Raw genomic sequence first — 16,842 nt, forward strand, 5'->3', positions numbered from 1 at the left:
GATTGAATATCTTGATGGACAGGCAGCTAGCTAGCCTGTCCAATTCAAGGTAGAAAATGCAAAGTGGGCATATGGTGTTTTAACACTAAGACAGTCAAACTACAGCTTTTCTTGCTCTGTATTTGCAACATACTAAAATTAAAACATTCAAAAGATCCTCAAAATTGATCCCAAATGGTTCTTAACCAGGCTTTTGAATAACGAACATAAAAAAACTGAAATTGCTGGAAAATCTCAGTAGGTCTGGCAGCACCTGTGGAGAAAAATCAGAGTTAACAGTTCCGGTCCAGTGGCTCCTCTTCAGAAAAAAAAATCCAATGAATGCCAACAATCTGTAAGTTATGCTGCCAGAGAGGAACAGTTAGAGTTTTGAAAAGAACTGAAACTGGATGAAGTTTCCAAAGAGAAGACGAATAATAGGAAGACCTCAGAAGAGGTCGTCACATGGGACTTGGGGTAATGGATAGATTCTATTGCTCAGCAACACAGTAATAAGAGGGCCTATCTGAGAAATCACGAAAACAATGAAAGGAGATGTGCTGATCAGGTCTTTACACAGCGTAGTTACGATACACATATTTGCCACAAAAATTGAAGTACAGATCATAAATTCTTAAACTAATCTATGCTTTTAAATAAAAGAGGCCCACTAAACGCTATAGAGAAAAGGAGATTCAAATTGAACTATATCACTCAATTGAGAGGGGTGTTACAATTTGCAGTCTTGATAGGGTTGAATTGTCTTCAATCTATGCCTCACCATTCCAAGAACCCAAGCAAATTGGCACCTCTTGCATCCATGCAAGTGTTCCTTTTTGTAACAGATCACTCAAAATCAATGAAACTTTATATAATTCCTAGGTTTCACATGTCCTCATCACCATTTTATTTCATTGACCAGATGTGCAAAGATTGTAATAGTAATACACACTATGATTTATAATAAGACTGTATGTTTCACGAGCAGATACTGTATCATCCGAAACTTTGGTTTGATACGAAAGATCATCTGCTAAAAATAATACATAAGAACGCCAAAGGCATCAACCAGGAGCGTTACTGCATTTCTGGGAGCGACAAAATCGTACTGAGTTCAGTTTAGTGACTAGCTTTACTGGCAACATATTTACTGACGCACTGGAGTTAAAAGGTCACTTGTCTAACATCATTCTGAAGATTTTCACATTCCCCTGAGATATGAACAATAAATACAAAAAACGACTATGCAATGTACAAGGTGCCCAACTGAATAAATACTACATACAAAAATAACACAAATCTTTAGGAGACGATATTAAAAATATTTATTTGTTTCCAACTCTAAATGAGAAAATCAGTTTTCCTTAAACAGATACCAGCACAAGTAGCAAAAAAAGAAATACAAGACAAAACCGACGTACACTTTGGCTTACGTGAAAAAGAACACATCAATGGGGGCTACCATTGAAGTTGTATAATTTTATTTGTGGCAGTTGTAGAAATTATTGCTATTTCACCTTTTCGGTGCAATAATTTACATGACTGATGCTCTCAAAGGGTTGTGAATATTTTGCAACAAAAATTACACAACATGATCATTTTGGAAATTTAGGTTTTAAACTGCAGATAAATGGTTTGTCTTTTCAACTCTAAAAACAGTTTTCTATTTTAAAAATATATGGGGCAAAGTTATCTCAAAGACTAAACTGAAGACATCATTTCCAAAAGGAGCAAGCGTCTAGTGTGACATTCATACTGTCAACTGAGGAAGTGCTTGCTAACCTGAGTGTCAATGACAAGGACAAGGGCACCTGATATTTCAGAGATCAGTTCAGAAGAATTGGGCTTCAGTACACAAGGACAGTACCATCCCAACAGAAGGGCAATTTGCTAATTCCTACAATTTCCAGCTGAAGGCAACTTGTAAAAGTGTCCACCTGTCTGAACCAAAAAAAGGAATCCAAGTCTCAGAATAGGAAAGAAGTCTCTAGCTCAACAGAACTGGAGTTGGTTGAATAAGGAATAGTAAGTTTAAGACAGAAATAATATTTTGCTGGAGCTGTACAGCATGGAAACAGGCCCATCAGTCAAACTCATCCATATCGAGCAGATATCCTAAATCATTCTAGTCCCACTGGTCAACATTGTCCCATATCCCACTAAACCCTTCCGACTCTTAGACCTATTCAGATGCCTTTTAGATGTTGTTATTTTACCAGCCTCTACCATTTCCTCTGACAGTTCATTCCATACATGGGCGACTCTCTATGTGAAAAAGTTGCTCATTAGGTCTCTTTTAAATCTCTCCCATCTCACCCTTAAACCTATGCCCTCTAGTTAAGGACTCCCCCATACCAGGGAAAATACCTTGACTATTCACCCTATCTATGCCCCTCATGATTTTATAAACCTCTAAGATCAGCACTCAGCTGCTGATGCTCCGGGAAAACAGCCACAGCCTCTTCAGCCTTTCCCTGTAGCTCAAACCCTCCAATCCTGGGAACATTCTTGCAGATCATTTCTGAACTCTTTCAAGTGCAACAACATCTTTCTTAAAGCAAGGTCTTCCAATAACCATTAAAGATTACTGAATATTCAAATATTTTGCATGTGAATGGATAGACTTTATTAGCAGGTAGTTACAAGTCTACTGATAATTTTAAACTGTATTATCTAATGCAGCTAGAATTGAGCAATATAAATAACTTGAAGGGGTCATTTATTACTCAAAAATAAGAATTTGATCAAATTAAATAATTTTATTGCACGTTACAATGAAAATCATTAAGGAGGTTTTCCTGCAAGTCTCGTGAACTAAGTTTATCTGAAAGACAACCATGTATGAAGATCCCAAGTTTAATTCTTAATAGAAAAATAAAGTAAAAAGATGCACATTAGTTAAAAACATCTAGTGTACTGTTGCTACTTTGCAGAGATTCAGATGTGGTTCACTAACAGAACAGACAGAAATGCAAACATTGCTAACAAGGCCTACCGGCTTCTCACAGCAAAAAAAAACTGATAATATTTACTTATATACCTGACAACACACAAAACAAAGTGGAAATGGAGACCAGAACTCGATCAAATAAATAGATGCACCATTTGTACAAGATGATGCATTAATAAGTCTGTTGTATGTAGATTAAAGAATTAAATATTCATTGGATCAAAATAAATAGATACATTTCATTTGTTTGGCTTTGTTTTAAACTCACTCTGCACTACAATTGTGTAAGAAGCCTTGATACAGAATTGCTATTCTTGTATTAAAACATGCTGATTCGGAAGCTTTTGGCAAATCAATAAAAGCTAGAAGCAGAGGCATAAAATTAAAAATGCTAATGGAATATCAATATGCATCTCAAGTGGCTTGGAATAAAAGCGAAGATTACGCATTCTGTATATGCCTGATAACAGCACATCGTTCAGTACTCAACAACTTTTTGTACAAAATGTAGTAAAGCATCCCAAGGATTTCAGAGGTATAAAACAAAATGCGACACAGGTCACGCAAGGACATGTTAGGGCAGATGCCCAAGGCCTGTACTAAGAAATGGGTTTCTTTAAGGATCGTCTTCAAGGAATAAAGATTTGGACAGCACCCATCATCAATGGTCCTAAATATCTCTGGTTAACTAAATGTTCTTACACTGCCATCCTTATCTGGTCCAGCATATGAGACTTCATAACTACAGTAATACGGTCAAGTTTTGATGGCCCTCTGAAATGGCCTAGCAATTCAGTCAACTAGAGAGCAATTAGGAATAGTTATTAAATGTTGGCCTATTAAAGAACAGAGAAAATAACATTTCCTTAATATTAGAAGACCAAAGCTTCAACTGAAGCTTATAAAATTTCATAGGGCAGATACAGATAAAACTACTTTCAATGGTAGGAAAACCAGAACTGGCAAGATTAAAAGTTGGATCATTTGGGGAGAAAACGTTTTTTCAACATAAAAGGTAGTCCTCCAAAAGGTTTAGAATACAAGTTTTTTTGAAATTTTCAGGACTGAGATCAATGTATTTTTATTGGGCAAAGATCTCAAATGGATAAACGAGGTTGTGATACAGATTAATCACGATGTGGTGCATGCTGGAAGCTGTCCAAGGGACTTAATTTTCTCATGTCGACACTCAATTTCCCCAATGTTGAACTTGCTTCTCACTTGCATAAAATTCATTTGTTCCAAACCATGACCACACATTCTGTACTAACTTGATCCTATTCAACTATCACACTTGTATTCACATCAAAACTTAGAGTGCCAATAACACATTTCAAATCACTTCATTGCTTAATCCAAATCTGCCCAAGAACAAGCTAAATGAAATTCTAACTCCCTATCTTATGGTCTTCCAATTTGTTAAATTTGGAAAACTTCCCCCACTCCACTACTTTTGGAGGCACTATTTACTGGACTGGGCCCACTCTGGAATTCTGTGTTTCCGCTTCAGTCTATAAAAAGTGTCTCGGAACTCTACAGTTTGGTCACCTCTCAACACTTGCATCTTTCTCTGTACAACCCTTTTACTCCATGTTTATGTTTACTCTTTCCCCCATTTTAAAACATCTCGGCAGTGTTAAAAACATGCTGCATAATTGCAAGCTATCAAGATAGACAACATGATCAAATGAGCATGCACGATGGGAATTTGTTATTATCAGATTTTTATTAGACATTTCCCACAATTATCTTTGGGACTAACTTTTAAAGCTCTTGCACTGACCTCAATTATGAGTACATCACGACAACAGCAAAAGGTTAAGCTCAAACACAACTAAATTAGGTTTTCTGCATTGTTTCAAAATGGTCCAGTTAGCTTCATTTGCATCAAGCAGTCTAAAGGAAAATGATTTTCACATATCTGATAGCTCAGCTTTCTACATCGTTAAAATTCTATGCAGCTGTGTCAAATAACAGATACATGTTTTAATGTCAACAATGGTGGATAAGAGAAAGTGGTCAAGGGAGAAAGTAGTACATTCATTCCATGGATGATCATACAGCCAACTAACTGGAAAACAGCAGGAGGATGGCGTGACAAATTAATTTGTCCTGTCTCTGGTGGTCTGCGGAGTGAGTTCTGTGAAGAATTGCAATGCATGGATGTTCATTTCAACTCAACTAGATTGAAGCATATGCACCATGAAATTAAATGGGAAACAGAAGCCGTAGAGGAAGTGTGGGCCCAAAAACCAAATTTTCACAAAACAACTTAATCAGTTCAAGGAGGAATGTTTCAACAAATGCAGCATCAATTAATTCAGACATTGAAATTTCCTCTCAGTAAATACTTTATTACATTTAAACTCACATCATCAACGAATGCATTATGGCATTTCACGAACTGTATGGTTTTATAAACTAGTTTCGTTATTCAGCATTAAAGAAAACTGCATACACTGATAGACACCCATTTCTACTGAACAAAGATTTACGAAAAAATAAATAAATATTAAACTGTCCAGGTCAATAGAAATGCGAACAAATGACAAAGTCATTTAATCTCACTGTTTCTAAAATTACACTTGCTAAACTGTAAATCAGGTTACCAAACTGATACATAATTTAGGGATCAAAAAAGGAAATTGAATAATAAGACACTGGTGTCATGCTCAGACTGGGTTTAATTCATCCACAACCTTTGGTATGTACTGTGAACTCATTCCAGTTCCAAACAGATATGACCTTTAAGCATAAAAACATCCCTAACAAATTTGCTACTTTGGGCCAGCCTCATCAAGATCATTGGTGTGACAGACGATAAACATTATGTTAGTGTAGCAGGCTGGGACAAACATACGGACACAGTACAGGAAGTTTCAGTCCAGAGTTGGTAATTCTATATCTGATCTACAGGTCTTTGACCTCACGTTGTGCTCCCAGCCATAATAAAATATAGTTTTGTGGGCTACCACAATGACATTCTTTCCAGAGAATAGATAAATACAATTCAAAAATGTGTCAAAATATTAATCTCTTTTGGCATTGTCATTAAAAATTTAGTAAAATGTAATGATAGATGACTTTTTTAAAAAATACAAAATCCTCTTGAAAAAGCCACTTAGCAGAACAATTATAAATTTGATCCTTATAAAATTGGTGTTTAGAGAGAGTTTTAAGTTACATAAGTTGCTGGTAGTCATGGATCTGTCAACTATGGAAGCAATTTAAAGATGATGGATTACGAGGAGCTTGCAAAAGAAAACTGCACAATGTTAAAGCACACTGGCTCACATTGTTGCTGTAGTATTTTGATACCTGCAATCAATAATTTGAGCAGTAACACTAAAATGATATTGCTTTTCAAGTTAACAGAACTCTCAGGGAGCAACTTTCATATTTTGTCAATCTATACGTCTAGTCAAAATTAAACTTTCTGCTCAAAACTTAATGCAAAATATTATTTTAACTAATCAACGATCAATTGTTCTTACAGACAGCTTAGGCCTATATTCTGATGTCATGTCCCAGCAACTTTATATTGAGATATTTAATTAAGACAGATGACACATTACTTGAAACTCAAATAGCTTCAGGGATCAGTCCTTTTGCAATTAAGCAAGAAGGATACAGGAAGAGAAGGGCAAATAATAAATGTAAGGCAAGAGATACTCAGCAGACGGAGCAAACAAAAAAGTATCAAAATTTAAGGCCATCAAAACATCATCTCCCAAACTATCCACAACCTCATCACTTCAGGTGACAACATGACTGCCCTGGTCGACCCATTGTCTCAGCCTGCTCCTGTCCCAAACTTGTCTCCACTTATCTCGACTCCATTTTCTCTCCCTAGGTCCAGGAACTCCCCATCTATATCTGTGACACCACCCACACCCTCCACTTCCTCCAAAACTTCCGATTCCCCGGTTCCCGACACCTCATATTTACCACGGACGTCCAGTCCCGATACACTTGCATTCCCCATGCAGGTAGCTTAAAGGCCCTCCAATTATTCCTGTCCTATAGACCCAACCAGTTCCCCTCCACTGACACCCTTGTCCGCTTGGCTGAACTCGTCCTTACCCTTAACAAGTTCTCTTTCAATTCCTCCCACTTCCTACAGACAAAGTGGGTGGCCATGGGTACCTGCATGGGCCCAGGTTAAGCCTGCCTCTTTGCAGGATACGTGGAACAATCACTCTTCTGAAGCTACACTGGCCCTATCGCCCACCTCTTCCCCCGTAACATCGATGGCTGTATTGGCGCCACCTCAGGCTCCCATGGGGAGCTCAAACAATTTATTCACTTCACTAACACCTTCCACCCCATCCTTAAGTTCACCCGGATCATCTGATACCTCTCTCTCCTTCCCAGACCTCTGTTTCCATTTCTACCAACCAAGAAACCGATATCCACTTCAAGCCTACCGACTCCCACAGCTACCAAGAATACGCCTCCTCTCACCCACCTTCCTGCAAAAAATACCATCCCCTATTCCCAATTCCTTCGCTTCTGCTGTATCTGCTCCCGAGAGGAGGCATTCCACTCCTGGAGATCCCAAATGTCCTCGTTTTTCCAAGGACCACAAATTCTCCTCCACTGTGGTCAAAAATGCCCACGATCATGTCTTTCGCATTCACCACAACTCATCCCTCACACCTTGACCCCGCAATAACAACCAAAATAGAATTTCCCTCATCCTCACGTACCACCCCAACAACCTCCGGATCCAACCATCATCCTCCGGCACTTCCGCCATCTGCAATCTGACCCCACTACCAAAGACATTTTTCCCCTCCCCACTCTTATAAGCTTCTGGAGGGACCACTCTCGCAGTGATTCCCTTGTCTGCTCCACAGTCCCCACCACGCCCGGCACTTTTCCCTGCAACCACAGGAAGTCCTATACCTACCCTAACACCTCCCCCCTCACCCCATCCTAGACCTCAAGACACCCTTCCATATCAAGCAGATGTTCACCTGCACATCTGCTAATGTGGTATACTGTATCCCCTGTTCCCGATGTGGCCTCCTCTATTTCGGGCAAACTTAGTGGAGGCTTGGAGACCGCTTTGTGGAACACCTATACTCGGTTCGTGACAAACGACCGCACCTCCCAGTCACGAACAATTTCAACTCCCCCTCACTCTCCTTGGACGACGTGTCCATCCTGGGTCTCCTCCAGTGCCACAACGATGCCACCCAAGGATTGCAGGAACAGCACCTCATATTCCGCTTGGGAACCCTGCAGCCCAATGGCATCAAATGTGGACTTCACAAGCTTCAAAATCTCCCCTCCCCCCAACCGCATCCCAACACCAGCCCAGCTCGTCCCCGTCTCCCTAACCTGTCTGTCCTTCCTCCCACCTATCTACTCCTACCTATCAGCGTCATCCCAACTCCTTGACCTGTCCGTCCTCCCTGGGCTGACCTATCCCCACCCTAACTCTCCACCTAGACTAACCTTTACTGGCTCCATCCCTGTGCGTTCTCCTCTCCACCTATCTGCTCCTTTACCCATCTTCCATCCACCTCCCCCTCTCTCTCCCCTTCCCCTCTGCCATTTCTGAAGAGGGGTCTGGACCTGCTTTCCTGCTCCTGCTCCACTGATGCTGGCCTGGTGTATTCATCCAGCTCTACACCTTGTTAGCTCAAAATTTATTGAGAAGGAAAAGGAGAAGTCCTATAATGCTATGTTTTCTTGCTTCAAACTGATGCAGCAGATAAAGACTGCACATGATAGTCATACACATATATACATTTTGCAACATTGAATTACATGATGTTGGTATGGAGCAGACAGATTCAAACGCGAATTCTGTCCCCAAAGCACACTTTGGACAGCATGTCCCTCATGTCAGTATATGATATCCTGTCAAAGGCCTTTTCCTGGTCCAGGCTGGCCACATGTCTACCCCCTCTGTCTTGCACATACGTAATCATATTCCTGAGGCGTGAAAGGCTCTCTGAGATCTTCCTGGCTGGCACAGTGCAGGCTTGGCCAGGCTGACTCACTAATCTCAGAGGACACCTGACTCAGTTGGCAATGACCTAAGATAAAGGACAGGAACAAACGGGAGGGAGTACTGTTTGTAGGTTGTGTCATACAGTGTGACATAAAAGAATTTGCAGATCCCCTATGCCAGACTGAGATGACATTACCAAGCCATCATCTTCCTTCAGGCTAGTGATCACAGGGCTCTACTTGCGCACCTTCTGTCCATGTAAGCATGTTTCATCCTATTCCATGGAGCGAACCAAAAGATTAATTTTGAGGCAAAGTTTGAGGCTTGCTGGCTCGTCACTTCCTGGAGATCCTCCTATACATTAACCCCCATTGTCTTCAGCAGAAGTTGGTTTTCCATGCTTTTCTGGAGTTTGGACAGTTTTCCCCCCTCTCTGTCTTACCTTGAAAACGGAGAACCTCAATGTAGCCCTTGACAACCCCACTGGAGATTCAGGTTTCACAGTTCTCCAACCTTGGTAATCCCTTTTGAGTTCCTCAATCGGTCCTGGGGTCAACACCTTCACGTTCAACTTCCACATTCCTTTGCCAACCCACTGATCATCCTGTGGGTGACAGTTGGCCAGCAGGAGGCAGCTGTCAGAGAAGAACACTGGCTTGATGTCAGCAGATCTGATCAAGAACATTCAGAATACAAACAGGAAATCCACTCTTGAGCAGACAGTCCCATCTGGTCATGACAAGGTGTATCTACATTATGTTTCATATGCAGTGGTACTGGAGATATCATGCAGCTTGGCATCTTTTACAGTTTTCATCAGGAATCTGGCTGTGGGGTCTAGTTTGCTCTTGGCCCAGGTGGATCATCCATTCACATCAACGAAGTCCCTGGCCAGCAGGAGCGGAAGCTAGATGCTTACACTTCACTGCCCAGGTGTGCAGCAATTGGTGTGAGTTAAGAGTTATGAGTACCTACAGTTTCGATACCTTGACATAATGTGCCAGGTGATAAACAACTGCCTGCACATTTAACTCTGCATTATATTCTCCACAAATTCTAGGCTTCAAACATGATGTCTTAACTATGTTAATTAGTACATTTGGGTAAAACATGTCATGACATGTATATTACTGCAAATGAAGATACAAAATCCAATTAAAAGCATTGATTTATGCAAGTCGTGTGCTCACTGATCTTCATTAACAAAGGATTTATCTTCCTGACCTTCATAACCAAATTATTCCAACAAGACATCGCACATTCTTCACAGTATAAAAAGATGGCTACATTGCAGACTTTTTTTGTCTCCTGCCAAATAAAAAGCTTCTATGCATTTCAGAAAAAACAAGATTACACCTGAAAAAAGTCACAATGGCCCCTCTATGACTGTAAACAAGTCTGGAATACACCAGTGACTTTTTGCTGAATAGTGCACCAGCAGCATCTTAACTGTGACATCCTATGTGCTAGATAAGATTATTATACAAAGCAAGGACCTGGAGCGCCCTGTTGCATAACTGAGCCTAATTAACAGTGGGCCAGCAGCACAGTATATGAACAAGTAGCTTCAAAACACAGAACAACGTATAAAATAAGGACAGAAGTAGATCACTTAGGCCCCAAATCCATGCTTCCTTCAATAGTGATAGCTGATTTGCGAGTGTTTCAAAATCCATATTCCCATTTGGCTCTCATAATCCTCGATTTTCTCCATCTAACAACAATCTATCCATCCATGTTTTAAAAATAATCGATGACCCTGCCTCCATTGTCTTTAGGCAGAGAGTTCCATAGCCATACAACCCTCACAAAAAACGCATTCCCCTTCAAAAGTGTCCCTTTGTTCTGGACTGACCCACAAGATGAAACATCCTTTCCACGACCACCTTGTGAAAACCGTTTAGACTGGTATAAACTTCAATAAAGTCATCCCTCATTCTTCTAAAAGACAAGGGATCTGTTGTTCTATGATTACCAACAAGACGAGAGACCCTTTCTCACTGGACTGCAGTCAGCGATGATGTTTTAAGGATAATGTTTATTCCTCATGGAGCAACACGCATGTCATTTTATGGACTTCAGCGATATTCCCTGTAAGTTGCACAGCCACACAGCTGCTCGGAGGACCCACACACACTGGTCAGCATCACAACACATTCCACATGATGGCTCACATGGAGCTTGGAGGCTCAGTCAGAGAGAAAAAAAAAACAGGGAGAACACTGGACTTCAGGAAACTGTTTGATAACACAAAAATGTGTGCGCATGGTATTGGCAATAATCTACCGGTTTTGATAGGAAGTTGCTTAGGAGGTAGAAGGCAGGGTAGGATACTGAGATGCACTAATTATATGCCCTAATGTTTTGTACTTGGACTGTAATTTTTTGTATCGGTTTCTGGCGACTGAAATCTAGAACACACAATCCTTATAAATAAATGACCTTAAATTCAGTTTGGTTGTTCAGTGATGATACCAGAAACACTTTAAAAAAGTAGTTAAAATTAAAAAACAATGGAGACAAATAGGAAACTTGAAAACTCAGGGTGATGACTTTTGTCCAGTGAAGATTTCAGAACCAAAGTAGACAGATGCTGGAGTGGAAATTCCCGTAATTCTCATTTCCCTGCAGTGGTCCAATTTTCATTTGAAATCTACTTTTCCTGCTTCAGGAGATTATATGGTTGTTGAGAGGAGGATATCAGAAACACAATTACACTGCAATTAAGTTTTACATGAGACAAGTTCAAATGGTCCAGTTCTCATTTTCCTGTCACTCTAGCGTATTTGTATTGCATTAAAATCTGATGCTGTAACTTCTTTCACTGACCATCCAAAATTTTCCTTAATTCTTTACAAGCAGAGCCCATAATATTCTTTCTCACTTTGACACCACTCATGTATTACTTATTCATTAACAATGCTTTCTCCTGCCTCTGGACTGATGCTCAGAAACTCAAAAAATACACCACAGTGTAGCAGAGATAAAATCATAGGTCAAGGAAGAATAAGTGTGCACAAGCTAAAGTTTGTTCTGTTTTACACAAAATAGAGTGCAGTTGGAATAAACAGATAACAAAGTGTAGAGCTGGATGAACACAGTAGGCCAAGCAGCATCAGAGGAGCACAAAAGCTGACGTTTTGGGCCTCGACTGTTCATCAGAAAAGGGGGAGGGGGAGAGGGTTCTGAAATAAATAGGGAGATAGGGGGAGGCGGATCGAAGATGCGTAGAGAAGATAGATGGAGGGGAGATAGACAAGTTAGAGGCAGGGATGGAGTGTGAGTGTAGATGGGGAGGTAAGGAGGGGATAGGTCAGTCTGGGGAGGATGGACAGGTCAAGGGGGCGGGATGAGGTTAGTAGTTCGGAAATGGGGGTGCGGCTTGAGACGGGAGGAAGGGATAGTTGAGAGGAAGAACAGGTTAGGGAGGCGGGGACGAGCTGGGCTGGTTTTGGGATGCAGTAGGGGGAGGGGAGATTTTGAAGCTTGTGAAATCCACATTGATACCATTGGACTGCAGGGTTCCCAAGCGGAATAGGAGTTGCTGTTCCTGCAACCTTCGGGTGGCATCATTGCGGCACTGCAGGAGGCCCAGGATGGACATGTCGTCTAAGGAATGAGAGGGGGAGTTGAAAAAGTTCACGACTGGGAGGTGCAGTTGTTTATCGTGAACCGAGCGTAGGTGTTCTGCAAAGCGGTCCCCAAGCCTCCACTTGGTTTCCCCAATGTCGAGGATGCCACAACGGGTACAGCGGATACAGTATACCACCTTGGCAGACGTGCAGGTGAACATCTGCTTGATGTGGAAAGTCTTCTTGGGGCCTGGGATGGGGGTGAGGGAGGTGGTGTAGGGGCAGGTGTAGCACTTCCTGCGGTTGCAAGGTAAAGTGCCAGATGTGGTGGGGTTGGAGTACCCATTCTCGAAAATCATAAACAACTTGTACATTTTAAGATAGGTATCAGATATAGCAATCCATCAGGTATAAATTTGTATGGATACAGTCTTTTTTTTAAATTCAGCAAATTATTTAGTAGCTTTTTGTGGCAGATAATACTCAACTTCTCTTTTGTGTCAGCTCACATGACATGTTTGGTCACGATATTTGAATCACATGAATCATTGTGGCAAATATTGCAGAAATGTGAATAGTTACATCTCAGCTAATGCTAAGCTTCAAGATGAAATAAACTTGTATCCTGGAGACATTCCACAATTTATTGCTTCAAGTCAAATGATACTTTTAATTTCTTTTCCACAAATTGCAGCTTGCACAATCTTTGTTCAACCTAATAGTTATTTTACATCAAGCTTGATGACATCCAGTTTGATTATCCTTGCCTTCCCACTTCCTTTACTCAACCTTGTTGACGCCTTGCACAAGGGACATTCAATTTTCAGTTACAAAGATTACCCCAAATAATTAACACCAATTAACTAATCTAAGATAATACATATTCTAACTACAACTAAGTAAAAGCATTGATTCTGGCAAGAAATGTTTCACCCAAGATGAATATTATTCCCTATTAGTGTTCTGTAATATTGTTTAGTGGTGGGTTTTAAAAGAGCCATGTAATTCAGTCAAATGTCTTAAACAATGTAATATTCCACAGAAGCTTAAAATGCTGATGACAATATATAACTAAAGACTGATAGATCAATTTGATTCCAAACCATTGAGATTGTTGGGTCCAGCCTCACACTCAGACTTCAGCACATAATCCAGACAAACACTTCAATACAGCACAAAGGAAATGTTGTATTTGGTGTCAGTGTCTTATTGTAGTTGTCTTTCATCTCAGTTGGTATTGCAAATCTGCTGTGGACAAACTGGCTAGTGCCACAGACTTACAAAAACAACAATACTTGTAAAATAAATTTATTTTCTGTTATGCAAGTACAAGCAAACTATTTTCGGTCTTTAATTGACACTACTATTTTGTTCTACCATGAGCGACATAATTGAAACAGGCGCTGTTGCTTGCTGTTCATATCCTTACGTCCCTCATTTTCAGGCAGCTATTGATGGATTTCTTAGAAGTAGCTGGAGACCAGGCATTGACAATAATACAGTGAACGTGTAACCTGTGTAACAAGCACTCGATAGTCACTTCAGATCTTCCTGTAAACATGTGAAGGTTAAAAGGATTGCAGTGACTTGACAGAGGTTCACAACACTACAAACAATGAAGAGCTGCAGATGCTAGAAATCTGAAAGAAAAAAAAAGAGTGCAGGAGAAACTCAGCAGGTCTGACAATATCATAAACATAAAAACTGAGCTGACATTTCGATTCCAGTGAATCTTTGACAAAGTCACTTGCCTCAGAGCATCAACTCTGCTCTTCTCTTTACAGATGCTGCCAGACTTGATGAGCTTCTCCAGCACTTTGATTTTCTTATAAATGGTTATGATAGGGGTAGTCACTTTTTTGAAATGTATAAGAGAAAGATGAGGAACAGTTAGAAAAGTTACTAATTCAAAATTATTTTTAAAAATCAGAGCCTTTAAAAGACTGTTACACGTTCACCCCACATTATTGTCGACACCACAGCTCCAATTACTTTTAAAAAGAGATTTACCAATAGTTACCTTAAAATGAGGAACATGAGCGTATGGGCAGAAAGAAATGGTTTCCATTAGTTATGTGGCTTATGGTGAAACTAAATACTGATGTTAATTGAAAGTCAAAATTGCTTGCTTGTACTTCAAGTGTTGCATTTTCTACAAGTGCTGTTGATTAGCCTTGCAAAGTCACACAGCTCTCTCAGAAAATGAGTTTAACATAGAAAAGGCCTGTTTCCACACTGCAGGGAATCTAATCTAATCTCGAAAAAAAATGCAAACTTTTTTTCAGGATAAAATAATTCAAAGGATGGTGAATTACAACGGGAATGCTGCTGCTTCTTGTTGAAGCAGGATTAAAATATCTTCCTGCACAACATGTCAGTTTGGCTTGATATATGTCACAAAAAAAATAAAACGGTAGTGCTTTTTGAAAGCAGCATTTCATTTTTTTTTACAGGAACAGACAACCATCTGATACATCTTCTAAGTGGCCATACTGTGTATTTTGCAACTTGCTACAGTTAATGTCACTGCAAATCTGTTTTATAATGAATATTCTATAAGCTCCATTGCAAAAAAAGAGAGAATTCTAAAAAAAGGGTTAATATATTAATGACTTGGCCAATGTTATTTCATATCATTCCAGTATTAAATACACAAGATCGTGTTGTAACCTCACTGAGTCGTGAAACAAACTGAGTTCAAGGTAGCGTTTGGGTCTACAAAAGCTTCTGACTTGTCATAAGATGCAACTAAACTGTAATCTATTGCAACGAAACTTATCAAAACTGTACTGAAAGAAATTCAACAACTTTGCAAGCTATTATTTTCATGAGTTAATCTGGGTGTAACCCTAAAAGGAGGCAAATCACATCACATTCTCTTCCTAGAAGCGCGATGCGAATTGTTTTTCTAATATTTCAAATGTTTCAGCACTGTCAGTGCTTACAATTTGAGGGATTACAAGTATTACGTGCCTAGAAGGAAGCCACGAACATCTCTACATCATTCATCCAAAGCAATGAGAAGGTTTTTCTTTTTTAAAAAAACCAAGAATTGATACTGTACAGGCTGCAAACAATAAGGCAATGTTAACTGAACATACTGACGGACCATAGAGGGTTAAAAATAAAACTAGGCTGGAAGTTAAAACTGGAAGGGCGGATCATGCGCAGAACTTGAGTTTTTTTTAATTAAAGCACCATTTTTTTTCCCCAAAATGAAGAGAAATCAATCAGGGGGCAAAATAAAATGGCAAGATATTGCCAAATTCGTTTCACAAATAAAAGCCAGGAAACGTTTTAATTTCTAACATTTAAAAGAAAATAAAGCGTTGAAGGGGTGATTATTCAAACACGGAACAATTGAGCTGGTTTCCATAGGGGCAGACCCTCTTGTTGACATTTTGTTTTGTGTTTTTTTTGTTTTTCTGACTCTCTTACCGCTATCACATTGACAAACGTCGTCTTGCCCGAGTACTGCAACCCCACCAGGGTCAGCTCCATCTCCTCCTTCCAGAAGAGGGACTTGAACCAATCCAGCAGCTTGTTAAAGAGGGCCAACATCTTCCCGTTGTTCAAGGGTTTTGTGCTTTATGGAGGCTGGTGGTAGGGGGACGGCGGGGTAGGGAAGGATGGGGAATGGAAGGTGGTTAAATTAGGAGGAGGAGGATCAGCAGGTCTTTAACGGCTCTTTTTAAAATTTAGTTAATAAACCCCCGACAGCCGCTAGCTTCAGCCAACAGGCTCCTCCTCCTCCTCTACAGGCCGCTTCTTCCACTTGTCGCCTTCCTTAACCCGGAGCTCCGCCAGAAGCTGGAGAAAGGAAAGAAAAAAAGATAGAAGGAAGACGCTTCTTCTCCCTCCCGGGGTTACACCCGTCAACAAGGAACAGAGTTCCGACACTCCCGTCTCCTGTAAACACACTGCCCGACCTCTGCCACTACCACTCGCGCCCCCTATACTGGATGAGCGGCAACAACCCCACCCTCTACAGGGAGGGATGAGTCCATTCACAGTGCCAAAGCCTCCCTGTTAGTCTAAGATGCTTTTCAATCAACCTGTTCAGAGATGTTGTGACACACCTTTGGAGTAGGTAGGACTTAAAGCCAGATCGCCTAGCTCAGATGTAAGGAAGGTACGACTGCCACACAAAAGAAAAGTCCTTAGCTTCAAAGCATCCTCCCCAAAACTGGGACCAATTTTGCATGACGACAAAATTTTGCATGTCTCTTCTCAAAGCACTGCCAACAAAATAATAAGTAGGTTTTGCTCTGACCATCCCACCACAGTTGCTGCACTGGAATTTTAGATGATGGGAAATGTTATGTTATTTTCCCCTGATACATGGAGCAATAATAAGAGGGTTGTGGAGCTAGCCC

At 40.4% G+C, this 16,842-nt stretch overlaps 1 protein-coding gene across 1 annotated transcript in view; it reads right to left on the minus strand.

Annotated features, from left to right (window-relative positions):
• The window catches only part of LOC125462775 (ADP-ribosylation factor-like protein 8A), a 42,998-nt gene extending 26,589 nt beyond the window's left edge, over positions 1–16,409 (minus strand). The window contains exon 1 of the mRNA XM_048553126.1: positions 15,905–16,409. Within this exon, the coding sequence (XP_048409083.1) occupies positions 15,905–16,027 (123 nt within the window). The 5' untranslated portion in view covers positions 16,028–16,409. The remainder of the gene's footprint in view (positions 1–15,904) is intronic.
• Between the last annotated feature and the right edge of the window lie 433 nt (positions 16,410–16,842).

This window comes from Stegostoma tigrinum, chromosome 21 (assembly GCF_030684315.1).
Source record: "Stegostoma tigrinum isolate sSteTig4 chromosome 21, sSteTig4.hap1, whole genome shotgun sequence".
In the NCBI taxonomy this organism is placed as follows: Eukaryota; Metazoa; Chordata; class Chondrichthyes; order Orectolobiformes; family Stegostomatidae; genus Stegostoma; species Stegostoma tigrinum.